The sequence below is a fragment of the Pseudophryne corroboree genome, chromosome 8 (assembly GCF_028390025.1).
Source record: "Pseudophryne corroboree isolate aPseCor3 chromosome 8, aPseCor3.hap2, whole genome shotgun sequence".
In the NCBI taxonomy this organism is placed as follows: Eukaryota; Metazoa; Chordata; class Amphibia; order Anura; family Myobatrachidae; genus Pseudophryne; species Pseudophryne corroboree.
The window spans coordinates 436310866-436327795 of record NC_086451.1 but is presented as its reverse complement, the minus strand read 5'-3'; the positions used below and the strand labels follow the sequence as shown (position 1 = coordinate 436327795).

At 46.7% G+C, this 16930-nt stretch overlaps 1 protein-coding gene and 1 long non-coding RNA gene across 5 annotated transcripts in view; one reads left to right on the top strand and one right to left on the bottom strand.

The window, feature by feature from the left end:
• The window catches only part of VWA7 (von Willebrand factor A domain containing 7), an 88865-nt gene that overhangs the window by 66556 nt on the left and 5379 nt on the right, over positions 1-16930 (bottom strand). Inside the window, exons 1-2 of one of the 2 annotated variants that reach the window (XM_063938054.1) lie at positions 15338-15508; positions 8681-8925 (exon numbers count right to left, since the gene is read on the bottom strand). In XM_063938054.1, coding sequence (XP_063794124.1) covers positions 8681-8887 — 207 coding nt within the window. In that variant the 5' untranslated portion in view covers positions 8888-8925; positions 15338-15508. Of the gene's footprint in view, positions 1-8680; positions 8926-15337; positions 15509-16930 lie in introns of those variants that run through there. The other variant, XM_063938053.1, reaches the window with a different exon arrangement.
• LOC134947927 (uncharacterized) overlaps positions 15664-16930 on the top strand; it is a 2486-nt gene continuing 1219 nt past the window's right edge. For 2 of the 3 annotated variants that reach the window (XR_010182864.1, XR_010182865.1), the window contains exons 1-3: positions 15664-16231; positions 16449-16590; positions 16724-16772. This is a non-coding gene — a long non-coding RNA (uncharacterized LOC134947927). Of the gene's footprint in view, positions 16232-16448; positions 16591-16690; positions 16773-16930 lie in introns of all 3 variants that reach the window. The other variant, XR_010182866.1, reaches the window with a different exon arrangement.

The following is a 16930-nucleotide window of genomic DNA, read 5'->3' as shown; positions in this document are numbered from 1 at the left end:
ACAACGAAGAAGCCTCTGAAAAGATGGCTCACAACAATAATAACCCGATTTTTGTAACAATAACTATGTACAAGTATTGCAGACAATCCGCACTTGGGATGGGCGCCCAGCATCCACTACGGACTATGAGAAATAGAATTATCGGTAAGTAAATTCTTATTTTCTCTAACGTCCTAGTGGATGCTGGGGACTCCGTCGGGACCATGGGGATTATACCAAAGCTCCCAAACGGGCGGGAGAGTGCGGATGACTCTGTAGCACCGAATGAGAGAACTCCAGGTCCTCCTTAGCCAGAGTATCAAATTTGTAAAATTTTACAAACGTGTTCTCCCCTGACCACGTAGCTGCTCGGCAAAGTTGTAATGCCGAGACCCCTCGGGCAGCCGCCCAAGATGAGCCCACCTTCCTTGTGGAGTGGGCATTTACAGATTTAGGCTGTGGCAGGCCTGCCACAGAATGTGCAAGTTGGATTGTGCTACAGATCCAACGAGCAATCGTCTGCTTAGACGCAGGAGCACCCATCTTGTTGGGTGCATACAGGATAAACAGCGAGTCAGATTTTCTGACTCCAGCCGTCCTTGAAATATATATTTTCAATGCTCTGACAACGTCCAGCAACTTGGAGTCCTCCAAGTCGCTAGTAGCCGCAGGCACCACAATAGGCTGGTTCAAGTGAAAAGCCGAAACCACCTTAGGCAGAAACTGAGGACGCGTCCGCAGTTCTGCCCTGTCCGAATGGAAAATCAGATATGGGCTTTTGTACGATAAAGCCGCCAACTCTGATACTCTCCTGGCTGAAGCCAGGGCCTGTAGCATGGTTACTTTCCATGTAAGATACTTCAAATCTACCGATTTGAGCGGCTCAAACCAATGGGATTTGAGAAAATCCAAAACTACGTTGAGATCCCACGGTGCCACTGAAGGCACAATCGGGGGCTGTATATGTAGTACACCTTTGACAAAGGTTTGTACTTCAGGCACTGAAGCCAATTCTTTCTGGAAGAAAATCGATAAGGCCGAAATTTGAACCTTAATAGACCCCAATTTGAGGCCCATAGACAATCCTGCCTGCAGGAAATGTAGGAATCGACCCAATTGAAATTCCTCCGTTGGGGCCTTCTTGGCCTCACACCACGCAACATATTTTCTCCAAATGCGGTGATAATGTTGTGCGGACACTTCCTTCCTGGCTTTAATCAAGGTAGGAATAACTTCCTCTGGAATGCCCTTTTCTTTTAGAATCCGGCGTTCAACCGCCATGCCGTCAAACGCAGTCGCGGTAAGTCTTGGAACATACAAGGTCCCTGCTGAAGCAGATCCCTTCTTAACGGTAGAGGCCACGGCTCTTCCGTGAGCATCTCTTGAAGTTCCGGGTACCAAGTCCTTCTCGGCCAATCCGGAGCCACGAGTATTGTTCTTACTCCCCGTAGCCGTATAATTCTCAGTACCTTTGGTATGAGAGGCAGAGGAGGAAACACATACACGGACTGGTACACCCACGGTGTTACCAGAGCGTCCACAGCTATTGCCTGAGGGTCTCTTGACCTGGTGCAATATCTGTCCAGTTTCTTGTTGAGGCGGGACGCCATCATGTCCACCTTTGGTTTTTCCCAACGGTTCACAATCATGTGGAAGACTTCTGGATGAAGTCCCCACTCTCCCGGGTGGAGGTCGTGTCTGCTGAGGAAGTCTGCTTCCCAGTTGTCCACTCCCGGAATGAACACTGCTGACAGTGCTATGACATGATTTTCCGCCCAGCGAAGAATCCTTGCAGCTTCTGTCATTGCTCTTCTGCTTCTCGTGCCGCCCTGTCTGTTTACGTGGGCGACTGCCGTGATGTTGTCCGACTGGATCAACACCGGCTGACCCTGAAGCAGCGGTTTTGCCAGGCTTAGAGCATTGTAAATCGCTCTTAGCTCCAGTATATTTATGTGAAGAGACGTCTCCAGGTTCGACCACACGCCCTGGAAGTTTCTTCCCTGTGTGACTGCTCCCCAGCCTCGTAGGCTGGCATCCGTAGTCACCAGGACCCAGTCCTGTATGCCGAATCTGCGGCCCTCTAACAGATGGGCACTCTGCAACCACCACAGAAGAGACACCCTTGTTCTTGGTGACAGTGTTATCCGCTGATGCATGTGCAGATGCGATCCGGACCATTTGTCCAGCAGATCCCACTGAAATATTCGTGCGTGGAATCTGCCGAATGGAATTGCTTCGTAAGAAGCCACCATCTTTCCCAGGACTCTTGTGCATTGATGTACTGACACATTTCCAGGTTTTAGGAGGTTCCTGACAAGTTCGGATAACTCCCTTGCTTTCTCCTCCGGGAGAAACACCTTTTTCTGAACAGTGTCCAGAATCATTCCCAGGAACAGCAGATGTGTCGTCGGGGTCAATTGAGATTTTGGAAGATTCAGAATCCACCCGTGTTGTTGAAGCACTACTTGGGTTAGTGCTACTCCGACTTCCAGCTGTTCTCTGGACCTTGCCCTTATCAGGAGATCGTCCAAGTAAGGGATAATTAATACGCCTTTTCTTCGTAGAAGAACCATCATTTCGGCCATTACCTTGGTAAAGACCCGAGGTGCCGTGGACAAACCAAACGGCAGCGTTTGAAACTGATAATGACAGTTTTGTATCACGAACCTGAGATACCCTTGGTGTGAAGGGTAAATTGGGACATGCAGATAAGCATCTTTTATGTCCAGGGACACCATGAAGTCCCCTTCTTCCAGATTCGCTATCACTGCTCTGAGTGACTCCATCTTGAACTTGAATTTCTGTATGTACAGGTTCAAGGATTTCAGATTTAGAATAGGTCTTACCGAACCGTCCGGCTTCGGTACCACAAATAGTGTGGAATAATACCCCTTTCCCTGTTGTAGGAGGGGTACCTTGACTATCACCTGCTGAGAATACAGCTTGTGAATGGCTTCCAATACCGTCGCCCTTTCTGAGGGAGACGTTGGTAAAGCAGACTTTAGGAACCGGCGAGGGGGAGACTTTTCGAATTCCAACTTGTAACCCTGAGATACTACCTGCAGGATCCAAGGGTCCACCTGTGAGCGCGCCCACTGTGTGTTGAAAATCTTTAGTCGACCCCCCACCGCCCCTGAGTCCGCTTGCACAGCCCCAGCGTCATGCTGAGGGCTTTGTTGAAGCCGGGGAGGGCTTCTGTTCGTGGGAAGTAGTTGCTTGCTGCACCCTCTTACCCCTTCCTTTGCCTCTGGGCAAATATGACTGTCCTTTTGCCCGCTTGTTCTTATAGGAACGAAAGGACTGCGGCTGAAAAGACGGTGTCTTTTTCTGTTGGGAGGTGACCTGAGGTAAAAAAGTGGATTTTCCGGCTGTTGCCGTGGCCACCAGATCCGATAGACCGACCCCAAATAATTCCTCTCCTTTATACGGCAATACTTCCATATGCCGTTTGGAATCCGCATCACCTGACCACTGTCGCGTCCATAAACTTCTTCTGGCAGATATGGACATCGCACTTACTCTCGATGCCAGAGTGCAAATATCCCTCTGAGCATCTCGCATATAAAGAAAAGCATCCTTTAATTGCTCTATAGTCAATAAAATACTGTCCCTATCCAGGGTATCAATATTTTCAGTCAGGGAATCCGACCACACCACCCCAGCACTGCACATCCAGGCTGAGGCTATTGCTGGTCGCAGTATAACACCAGTATGTGTGTATATACTCTTCAGGGTAGTTTCCAGCCTCCTATCAGCTGGATCCTTGAGGGCGGCCGTATCAGGAGACGGTAACGCCACTTGTTTTGATAAGCGTGTGAGCGCCTTATCCACCCTAGGGGGTGTTTCCCAGCGCGCCCTAACCTCTGGTGGGAAAGGGTATAATGCCAATAACTTCTTTGAAATTAGCAGTTTTCTATCGGGGTTAACCCACGCTTCATCACACACGTCATTCAATTCCTCTGATTCTGGAAAAGCTACAGGTAGTTTTTTCACACCCCACATAATACCCCCCTTTGAGGTACCTGCAGTATCAGAGATATGCAAAGCCTCCTTCATTGCCGTGATCATATAACGTGTGGCCCTATTGGAAAATACGTTTCTTTCTTCACCGTCGACACTAGATTCATCTGTGTCGGTACCTGTGTCGACTGACTGAGGTAAGGGACGTTTTACAGCCCCTGACGGTGCCTGAGACGCCTGGACAGGTACTAACTGGTTTTCCGGCCGTCTCATGTCGTCAACTGACTTTTGCAGCGTGCTAACATTATCACGTAATTCCATAATTAAAGCCATCCATTCCGGTGTCGACTCCCTAGGGGGTGACATCACCATTACCGGCAATTGCTCCGCCTCCACACCAACATCGTCCTCATACATGTCGACACACACGTACCGACACACAGCAGACACACAGGGAATGCTCTTATCGAAGACAGGACCCCACTAGCCCTTTGGGGAGACAGAGGGAGAGTTTGCCAGCACACACCAAAGCGCTATAAAAATGTATATAAACAACCCTAAAAGGTGTTGTTTCTGTTATATGCGCTTAATATATAAAAATATCGCCAAAATATGCCCCCCTTCTCTGTTTTACCCTGTTTCTGTAGTGCTGTGCAGGGGAGAGTCCTGGGAGCCTTCCTCACAGCGGAGCTGAGCAGGAAAATGGCGCTGTGTGCTGAGGAGAATAGGCCCCGCCCCCTAAAATGGCGGGCTCTTCTCCCGGAGTTTGCGATATATGGCAGGGGTTAAATACATCCATATAGCCTCAAGGGCTATATGTGATGTATTTTAGCCATAGAAAAAGGTATTATACATTGCTGCCCAGGGCGCCCCCCCCAGCGCCCTGCACCCTCAGTGACCGCTGGTGTGAAGTGTGCCGACAACAATGGCGCACAGCTGCAGTGCTGTGCGCTACCTTATGAAGACTGAAAGTCTTCTGCCGCCTGTTTCCGGACCTCTGGACCTCTTCAACTTCGGCATCTGCAAGGGGGGTCGGCGGCACGGCTCCGGGACCGGACTCCATGGCTGGGCCTGTGTTCGATCCCTCTGGAGCTAATGGTGTCCAGTAGCCTAAGAAGCAAATCCATCCTGCACGCAGGTGAGTTCACTTCTCTCCCCTAAGTCCCTCGTAGCAGTGAGCCTGTTGCCAGCAGGACTCACTGAAAATAAGAAACCTAAAAAACTTTTTCTAAGCAGCTCTTTATGAGAGCCACCTAGATTGCACCCTGCTCGGACGGGCACAAAAACCTAACTGAGGCTTGGAGGAGGGTCATAGGGGGAGGAGCCAGTACACACCATGTGATCCTAAAAGCTTACTTTTTGTGCCCTGTCTCCTGCGGAGCCGCTATTCCCCATGGTCCTGACGGAGTCCCCAGCATCCACTAGGACGTTAGAGAAACATCACGTACAAGTGTCAGGAACAGGAAGCAGGGAGTATGTGATGAGTATGTGGTCAGGTGAGATTGGTATCCGGTCTACAGATCTAGACTAAAAAGGTCTACAGTCAATAGGTCAACCACTAATAGTCGAGAAACATTAGGTTGACAGGGTTTAAAGGTCAACAGGGTCAAAACGTCAAGAGGTTCAAAAGGTCGACAGGAAAATGGTCGACACACATATGGTCAACACAAGTTACCACACGGGATATCAGAGGGCAAATCAAGGCCGGATTAAGCCCAGGGCACTTAAGACAGGGGAGGCCTGGGGAACGGGGGTACAGTAAATTAGATTGTGCATATCTCCCAACATGACCCATTCCAGGAGGGACAAAATGATCTGCTCCTGGACTTCCCTCTTAATATAGGATTGGTGTCACCTGTGTTGAACTACTTAATTGATAAGAAGGTATTTCAACGCAAGTGATTGTAATCATAAATTAAGAAAGTCCAGGTAGAGAGCATTTTGTCCCTCCTGGAATGGGTCATGTTGGGACGCATGGATTGTGTATATTAAATTTAAACCAAAAGGATATATTAGATTTAAACTAATAGTTTAATAATACCTGGGTACTGTTTCTAGCTGTACCTAATTGAGAAACAACTATTTTATAAAGTTTTCTTGTAGTGGAACGAAGACAATTTTTTTGCAACGTGTGTGTGTGTGTGTGTGTGTGTGTGTGTGTGTGTGTGTGTGTGTGTATCTCTCTCTGAATCCTGATACTCCTGTGTCTCTGTCTGCACTACGTACTGTCCTGTTTGCATTCTGGCTGCCTGATTCTGCTGCTGCACAAGAGGGAAAGCTAGTAATGTCAATGTGCTTCGGCCGGGGAGGATGGGGGGGGGGGTATAGTATGCCCTGTGTCCCCCTTAATCTGGCTTTAGGGGAATTGCTACACATATCAGTGTGTCAGTATCTAACAGGGGAAAACATGGGCTTAACATACACTCTGCTCTGGGCTAGCTTTGTGTCCAGTGTTACATTATATTTTAATGTAATCATTGTATACATATAAATTCTGTCCTTATGTAGCCTGCAAACTATATTGTGCAATAGTTTTAGCCAGAGGTATTCTAAAGTGCTATCATGAAAATACCAGATAACGGTAGCATAGCTGAAGCCATGTTGTAAGCTACCTCCCACTGTCCGTCGGACTATGTGGGAGCATTATCAGGTGCAAAATGTCTCCACAGATCAGAAATACCTTTTGGGATAACCAAAAGTGGGCACCCATACAAAGAAACAGCTTAACATTAAAGGTAGCATAAAGCACAGGGCTGGTGACACTATTACAGTAGTTGACCCTACGTGGTCACCTAAATCCTCATGGTTTAAAGAGGACCTAAAGATAACGTCATGGGACAAATGTAAATCTCAGTGACGCTCGTAGTGATCATGTCTAGAGTTTCCTCATGTTTTCAGTAAGGGACACATTCATTATTAGGGGCCCCATGGGGACACCTAGTATTCAGCAGACTCCAAAAACCGAAAGCTTTCACAATTTGCTCGCAGGAACCAATGCCATCTTCAGGAGTTCCGGGGTTGTGAAGAAAGATCCGAGCGAATCCCACCAGTGCCCATGCGCGGTGACCTCAGGTCATGCGTGTGCGGAAGGCCGGCATATAGTGTGGTAAGTAACAGTGATACCTCAGCAGCAGTGTTAGGGCGGGATGCACTACATTTTCCGTTTAGTACATCCCGCCCTCTGGGGATTATGGGGTTAGCTGCTCTTCAGAGTAAGGGGTCTATTCATGAAGCAGTGAAAAGAGTGGAGAAGTGAGCGTGTGGAGAAGTTGCCCACGGCAACCAATCAGCTGCTCCGTACAATTGTATAGTATGCAAATTAAAAATGTTTCTTCAATGCTGATTGGTTGCCATGGGAAACGTCTCCACTTGCTCACATCTCCACACTTTTCACTGCTTTATGAATAGACCTCTAACTGTCCTCGCTCCGAAGCAATAATGAACTGCTCTAGTAATCCATTGCTTCAACTTGCGCTTGTATACATGTATATGAGTTGTATACCTGCCAGCGATTATATGAAATTTGGCTAAGTTAAAATGTTTCATCTAATGTACTGCAACTCCCTCTCAATAAAATAAAATAATAATAATAATAATAATAATAATAATAATAATACATATATATATATTGTAAATAATTAATAATATAATAATAATAAAAATAATAATAACAATAATAATAATAATAATAATAATAATAAATGCAGCACACCCAAGTTCATTACAATAAACAGCAACTACCTCCCTCTGGGATGATACTGAGCAGGATGTGGGTGGAGCATACAGTATTGTGCGTGGATTTGAGCTGACCACGCCCTGGAATGACTGGCAACTATATGGGTGTAACCGGGCTTTAGCAGGAGCATTCTCACACAGGCAAAGTTCAGATATGGAGCATCAGCAGAACCGCGAGTTAAACGGAAGTGTATTTACATCGGTTTTACAGAAGCGCGTTGTATAGGGATGGTCAGGGCCAGATTAACAAAGGGCATATGGAGCTACAGCTCCAGGCCTCCATATAAAAATAGGCCCATCATCATGGCAGCATCACAATGACCAGCTGCCTAGCTGGCCACACAGTTGCCCGTAAATCATAATCATTCTATTTTTATGTATTTAGGGAGACAGTATGGCTGATGGTGTGTAGGGAGTGTACACGCCTACATGGTTCTAACCACACCCACACATCCCTAGCCACACCCACACATCACTAGCCACACCCACACAACACTGGTCTCAGCTCCTCCCCTTCTCAGTATGGGCTCTTGGACATTTTCAGCCCTAGGTCCATAAACTGGCCCTGGGACCAGTGCATATGCGCATTGATAGTGATCAACCAAGCGTACAAATATGGAGGTAATGTATATGCTAATTTAGTTCCGCTAATGAAGTGTGGGGGGAATTATGCCCAACTTGCATTCCACTGTGCATTAGGCTCTTTATCAGATACTGTAAATGTAAATGACCCGCAAGGAGATTGTGTCTATGTACTGACTGCCCTGGGTTATTTCTTTGGGGCAGACGACACAGGTTGACTTAATACTTACCCCCCATACTCCACTCTTGCTTCACTTCTGTGCAAATAATGTATAATACACATACAGTAATGTGTGCAGGCCAGGATTTCTGGAACGCTCACAGATATAAGGCCCTAGAGAGCCAAAGATGATGGGTCGGCTTTTTGTGTGTGTGTGGTAAGTATTGATGTAAGTCCTATCTAAATATGGCAATTTACACTTACCTCAAAGTCCTCCCAGCGAAGTGGAGGCCGGGTAGGATGTTTGTTGTCGATCAGGATTTGCAGGGTGACGTTAAGCACCGCCTCCTCCGTCAGGTCCTGATGCGTTGAAGATCCCCAGGTAAAGGATAGGAATTTGGACCAGAAGTTGGGGAAGAAGGCGTGGCCTCCTGGTATGGCCAGGTACCATAGGAGGAGAAAGGTGAGCATGGGGAGGGACGAGCTCTTGGAGATCACATTTAGGGAGCCTGCGTAGAGAGCGAACAGGAGACAGAAAGAGAACAAACATCTAATTAGGTATTTGGGAATTGCAGGAATAACAGGAGATGATCACCATAATACCATACAAGTCAATATTGATGGTCCCCTTAGTGTGTATGGTTTGTTTTTAAGACAGAAACTCTTTTTTTATGGGATCACTACTTCAATGATTAAAAAACTATATTAATTTCAATAAATAGACATACAACACTTAATGAGCCAAGAGGACACTCTTAGTGTATACAAGTGATAATTCTACATGCATCTAAGTGATTGCCGAAACTCATTACAGTATTTAAAAATATATGATTATTATGCAGTATTGATATAATGAATAATTGAAAGCATTATGTGGTATTGCAGCTGGCAATCAAATCAATCAATCAATCAAGTCCTCTATGCGGATTATTCATCCGTCCGCCTAGAGTCATCTACAATGAAATCAACGTATATCCGAACTGCGAAATATATGTACATTAATATGGTAATAATAACAGCATATATATATGTACATTAATATGGTAATAATAACAGCATATATATATATATATATATATATATATATGTACATTAATATGGTAAAAATGCAGTATACAATAAAGCAACATCAAACATGGGAGTCTATTTACTAAGCTTTGGACGGAGATAAAGGGGGTCATTCAGACCTGGCCGCACACTGAGTTCCGGCAATCAGCTTAGATGCATGTAGAAGAATTATCACTTCTTTACACTAAGAGAGTCATCTTGGCTCATGTATGTCTTTTTATTGAAATTAAGAACTTTTTAAATCATTGATTTGAAATTAGTGCCCCCATAAATAAGCATTTCTTTTCTCCTCTTGTTATCAGTCATTATTTTAACTCTAGGGGAGCGCCGCCGGATACTGACACTGCCCCGTGTATTTGAGCAATCTAATACCGCTTTTATGCTAAAATAATATGTCGCACCCGGGAGCTGTAATAGGTGCTTCCCGGGTACGACCTATCAAGAGAGGCCTTACAGACAGCGGCCCGATCCGGTAGATTGCCGGGTTGGTGATGTCACCGCTGACATGTGCGGAGGTGGCATTTGGAGATGAAATGATCTCCAATTGCCGCCTTTTCTTTATGCAGTGAACGGGTCCCAGGTCGCATCGCCCCGGCTAACCCGTTGTCACTGCACTGTGACCTGGATCCTTCCCGCACAGGTAAGATGCCATTGATGTTTTCTCATCCGGCTGTTTAGTCCCATCCAGGTATATTTCACACGATAACATTAATCAATGCTGTGACGTCATATAATATACTCTTACTTCATTACATATAACATACACTCATAATGCAGTCACGTGAAAGAGAAGCTTTTTACAGATGTGTTTGTACATGTCAGAATGTAATTAACAACCATCTAGCCTCCACCGAGTTCTAATATGTGTTATGTCATGTGACAATAATATATAAAAGTCTTCATGTAGCTAATAAAACATACATTAAGTCACGTGGGAAACCGGTTTTTAACCCCATGATTCAGAAGCTTGTAGAGCCATCCACTGCTGGGAAGATTGGCAGATGCCTTCATTGTTCTATGTATGTAAACACTGCGGAGTAATGGACTTTGAATCATATGAATGGTCGACACTTGTTTTTTAAACTTTTTTTGTTGTTTCATTTTGTATGTTTCATCATAAAAAAGGTGGTACTCTCATGGTCTCGCCTCACTGGCCACGCTTCAAGCAAGGTGGCTCGCTGCTCTTGGCACAGGTTACTATTCCCAATCCTAGTCCACGTAGACAGTAAATCAATAAACAGCTGGGAATCCATAGAAAAAAAAATTGTTTAAAAAAATCCCGTGTCGAACATTTGTGTGTCGACAATTCTCATGTCGACATTTTGAACTTGTCGACCTTAATGCATATTGACCTTTCAACTGTTGACCTTTTGTACCTATTAATCTAAAATATGTCGTCAATATGGTGTCGACTTATTGGTCTGCCAATCTATCATCCGCATACCCTGGGGTTACCACAAGCATCAATGTTCCAGACCCTACTGCCAGAGGTGCTGCTGTTATATACAGGTGGTGGCACTTGCTGGTGACCAAATAATGATTTGCACTTGATTGGCCGCACTTGGCTTAAATTATTTATCTTTATTGCTATGGAAGCTGTAAGGGTGTATATACCTCGTCATTCTTAAGGTGGGCACACACTAGACGACTTGCAAATGATGCTATGTCATTAATTACGAGACCTGGCGGGGGTGCCGGCAGGGACAGACTTGGACCTCTTTTGGGCCCTGGCCTCCGCGTGCGCACACACGTGAAAGGGTATGCGCGTGATGCAAAAGGCGTGCACGGGCACGCCCTCATATTGCTTAGCAATAGGGCACTACGGGCAGCAGCAGTGGGGAACAAACCAGAGAGCCGGAAGCTGCGCTACGCGCGGCCTTTCCAGCTCTCTGTTAACCGGAATGGCCCACCAGGCCATTGGCCCATCTGACATTTGCCAGAAGCGCCAGATGGGCAGTCTGGCCCTGGGTGTCGGCATCTACAAGCGAGGGGGGAGGGGGACGGAGTGGGGGCCAATGTATGCAGTCCGACGGAGGATGTCGTCTAGTGTGTACGCACCATTAGCCTGTCTTATCTGATGTTTCATAAATAACAAGTCAAATTAACGGTGGTTTGTGTGCCACATGAGATTAGATATATTATATGTTAGGACTTGGTGTGGATGTAACACACAGCTTCATTAAGGCCTAACATTCATAAATGCTTACTATGTAGATCCAGAGGAAGGCAGAAAGCAAACCCCAGCACCTATGTGTATCGCGCAGAAGAGGACATGTACTGCTCCCCCGTAGAGCATACTTATCTATACAGGTCTCCTCTTCGGGAGAAGCCCATAGAGAAGACACTGCTTGGAACTTTGGGGGGCAGGCTGGGTTGTCATGTCACTTGACCCCGTACAAAAAAACAACGTGATCCGCAGGTCTATGGGAGGTGTGTGGCTAAATGACACAAAATCACAGCATGTAGCCCCGCCCCTTTCATTCGACATCCCGATTTCCTCTGTCATTTCCTCATCCTGCCCGCCTCACTAGGAAGTGGGTAGGATGCAGCCACACTCCCATGGGTGCGGGGGGACTACCCGAAAAATCGGGAGTCTCCCGCAACTTGTGGGAGAGTGGGTAAGTATGACTACTTACATGTAAATGAGCCCCAAAGCTGTAGAAATACAGCCACTCTTGTAGACATCAGTGTGTTAGAGGGTAGCAGCCATTTTATTGTAGCACATATCTTCCTTAATTTTCTCCCCACTGTTTTCTCCATGGTGGGGGAAGAGTGATGGCATAAAATCACCCAGCCTGGCCTAAGGGAGAGTGCTATACTGTTCAGGGAGTGTGGGAGTTTACCACTATTACAGGGAGTCTCCCTTGGCTAGTAAATGCAATTGCTTGGAGGAAAACATCAAATCCATTCATTTACATTTTCAAATCCCCCCCCCCCTTTATTGATTACTAGAAAATGAGTCAAAACCCTAATGAACTGGGAACTCTGCCTTACAGAGTTACATTTAAAACCTATGTACTAAGCCTTAGAGAGATAAAATGGAGAGAGATAAAGTACCAGCTAATCAGCTCGTGGCTGTCATGTTGAAAAAGGACAGATATGAGCTGATTAGTTGGTACATTATCTCTCTCCACATTATCACTCTCCAAGCATTGATGCATATATCCCATGGTCTGAGGAAGAAGAGCTGGATGGTGGAAACAGCTTGCATGTTATGTGACCACAGGACGGAGAAGGGGGGGAAACAGAAATAGGAAGCATTAGTTGAAAGACCTGAATCCTGACCAACAAGGCCAAGTGCACTTTAGAGGCAGGATGGTGGAGCGTTAATCTATTGTCTAGCCGAGTCCATTGGTTAATTACTTGTGGATGTTCCCTAGTTAACTCCACAGAACTGAATGAGGGTAAGGATGGGGAAGGTGGTGGTGGGGGGTTGGGGGGGAATGTGGGTCTTCAGATTCAAGTGAGTTAGAGTGGAGCCAGAACCACCATAAGCCGGACCTTGCCATACCGTCACCCATCCAGTGCTTGTTTTTTTAAATTATTATTATTATTACTTCTATCTATTACTTCTAAGCTGCTACAAGTAGTCTGTGGCACAGAAGAGTGGCACTACAGTGCCCCTGGGTAGGAGGACAATGTCCAGCGCTATTCTCCCAAACTAAGGAGAGCAGGAGAGGTCCCCTCCACTCTTTCCCTTCTGCTGAGGTAAGAAGCACCAGGTGTGTGGGGATTTCCCTCTTGGAGGAGAGAGGGCACATTCCAGTGGGAGAACGGATGCCCTGGGTGTGCCCAGTGCTTTTGCTGTCCCTGTGTGAAGGTATATTGTGGGCAGTCTGGGTCTGAAAGCCCATGTGGGTGCAGGGGTTATTGTGATGTATTTCCTGTGCTTGGGAGCAGCATGATGTGCAGGGGGAGAGGGAGAAAGGAAGGGGCAGAGAGTCAGAAAAGAGGTGAGTACCAGTGGCGGCTCCTGCCTTTGGACTTAAGGGGGCTGCAATTGCCTTGCTGCTTGCACACGGAACACCACACACAGATAATCTACTTTAAAATCACCTTACACTATGGCATAAAGTTGCTATGACATATGACATTTTAACATAAAAATGGGTATAAGTATATATTTGGGTCAATTTAGGGGACTTTAAAAAGTGGAAACGGACCGATTACTCCCATCTGCAAGTCTAAAAACACTTGCCACACACATAAAACACCCCAATATACCTGTCCAATACACTGTACCCCAATTTCCATCGCTTTGCTTTTTTTTACCTCAAAAATTTAATGTCATTAATGGCCAATTAAACATAATTAAAAACGTCTAAGTGCCTAATTAGTCATTCAGGGGGTGTCCCAGGGGTATACGTTTAATTTGCCACCTGTCGGGATCCCGGCGTTCAGGATACCGACGCCGGAATCCCGGCAGCTGGCAATGCCGTTGCAACAGGGCTATTCCCGCTCGCAGGTGTCCATGAAACCCATAGAGTGGGAATAGAACCTGCGGTGAGCGCTGCTAGCCACCGAGCCTGCAGCGCGGCAAGCGCAGTGTGATGAGCGCAGTGAGACCGCAAGGGGACTCTTTGCGTATGGCCACCGGTAAATCATCCTGAACCCGTCCCAGGGGTTCTGAACCAAATCCCAACATATTTACCTTAAAATAGGTATTTTTCACTACAAATCCCCCACTAAGAGATGGCGGAGAGAGATCCGCACTAAACCCTATGGAGACTTATCGGCAATACAGATGGAGCCTCGCTCATCTAGGCTTCTTTGCTGCGCCATGGTGCACCAAGACGTATTAGCATAAACCTTTCATCTATTGTTCTCATCTGCAATACAATACAGAGAGAACAATACAGCAGGGGATTAAGGGGGACATTTACTAAGCAGTGATAGGAGCGGAGAAGTGAGCCAGTGGAGAAGCTGCCTATGGCAACCAATCAGCACTGAAGTAACATCTATAATTTGCATACTATAAAATTATATAGAGCTGCTGATTGGTTGATGGAGCAACTTCTCCACTGGCTCACTTCTCCGTTCTTAGCACTGCTTAGTAAATGTCCCCCAAAGTCATTACAGCAGGGGATTAAGGCCCTCATTCCGATCAACTAATCTCCGCCTTTGGGGGAGTGTATTTTAGCATAGCAGGGCTGCGATCACTTGTGCAGCCCGGCTATGCTAAAAAAAATTCTCACAAATCAAGACCAGCCCTGGACATACTTACCCTGTGCGACGATCTCAGCGTTGATGGGCTCGGCTTTGACGTCAGACATTCGCCCTCCGTTCGCCTGGACACGCCTGCGTTTTTCTTACCACTCCCCGAAAACGGCCTCCAACGGTCAGTTGACGCCCCAGAACACCTTCCTGCTGTCAATCTTCTTGCGGTCGCTGCTGCGATCGCTTTCTCCGTGTCAGCATCGTTGCCCGGCGACGACTGTCGCCGGGCAATGCGCACGCCACGCATGCGCATTCCAGACCCGATCACACCGCTGCGAGGAAGTGCAGCGTCCGATCAGGTCAGAATGAGGGCCTAAGTCCGACAGCCCTGGCTCATTTAATCCTAATAAAGGGATATATGAGAAGGGCTCCATCTGTAATTTATCGATGCTGAAATTTATCGCAGAATCGAGTTATCACTAATTGGATATCCCCCCCAATATCTGCATAACAGTCTACATTTTGCAGGTTGTTAGAGTTGCTCTGTACCAGTGTCTGTGTGCGTGTACTGTAAATAAATGATGTATTTATATGCACACAAACACAGGTACACAGCAAAAGATTCACTTTTGATAACTTTAATGTTTATCAATGTACACACAATTATATACCCCTAAAGCTCCAAACACTACTCACAGTTTAAAGACAAAAAGTCTTATTCAAAGGGGCTCAGCGGTAATTAAAATACATCTTTATCGACAATATATTTTTTGCAGCGTCTCTTTGGTGCACTGCATACCTTCCCTCAGCAGCATCACACTGAGGGCGGGATGTACTAATGTACATCGCCGCCCATCGCCGCCCTGCGCCACGATGCTGATCGCATATGTACTAACATATGCGATCAGCATTGCGGAGGACAGCTCTTCCGATAAGAGCTGTCCTCCGCGATGCGCAGCGGCAGCCTGACTTCCGGGATTCGGCCCCAGAAGTCAGTCTGCGCATGCGAGGGGTGACGGGGGCGGCCGCAGGGCATGCTGGGAGGGATCCGATCGGATCCCTCACACAGCGCCGCGGAGAGAAGTCCATAGGCTTCTATGGACGTACGCTGGCGTACCCCGCCGCGGTGCTGTCCTGCCGGCCGGGGGTTAGTACATTAGGAAAATGCGGTAAACAGGGAGTTTACCGCAGTTTCCGCTTAGTACATCCCGCCCTGAGTGACTTGCTGAAGCTCTGAGCATGCTCACTGCATTCATATGGCTTTTGGGCTGCACAGACAGCAGCCCCTAGAAGCACTGTAGGTCTGGCGATTCAGCATAGAATAACTTCCAATTGGAAGCAATTACTGCAAATCGCTCTTTGTACCAACAGTCCAAGGAGGGGGGGAGTTTCCAGCCCTGTGCATGATGAGCAGTAGCAGCATCCAATAGGAAGCAGCTACATGCTAAACTCCTCACAGGATTGGCCTGTCGCCTGCTCCCTGCTGCTTGTGTCTGCCTGCCCTACTGCTGCACTGAAAGGAGAGGACCCAGCGACATCATACTTTCCGGTGAGGAAGGAGGGGGTGCGACCACAACCGCTGGACCTCAGGTAGCTAATGTGTGCCAGTCATCAGGAGCTGACAATCACTGTGTGGCAAATTTTTACGGGGGGAGGGGGGGGGCAAGTGGGGGGGGCTGCAGTCTTATGTAAAAACCGCCACTGGTGACTACTGTGTAACTTAATACTGAGACAGAGAGTGATGCTCGGCCTGTGTGAAGGTTAGAAGGCTGCACATAGCTACATTATAATGACCATTGTATTCCAGATACCTGGATCACTGGCCCCAAGAAGGGTGACCGGCATAAAAGGCAGGCAAATCACCCCTGAGGAAGTCCCATACAGGTGGTAAAGAGACGAAACGCGTTGGCTCATCTACCGCTACCTCTCCTAATGATACATGACACCAGGTAAGCATGTTTTTATTATTCAAAATGTAAGAGTCCATTTTTTTTTGTGTTTATGTGAAAGTGCTAATAAAACCTGTTAAAAACGTTATCACACTATTAGAGTTTCTTCCCTACTGGGAATTTGGATTTTAAGGTGACGTTCTGAACCATCCCGTGGATCTCTAAGCAGAACATCCTGACAAGTGAGTCGTTATTTGTCTCTAAGGGTTTCCTTACCCATATGTCACTCGGGAGGTTGCTGTTTGACATAAGTAAATATGCTTGTGTGAGTCACATGGTCTGAAGGTGCCTCTGATTAGTATTGCACCATGCACTTTCTCTCTTTATATATATTTTATGT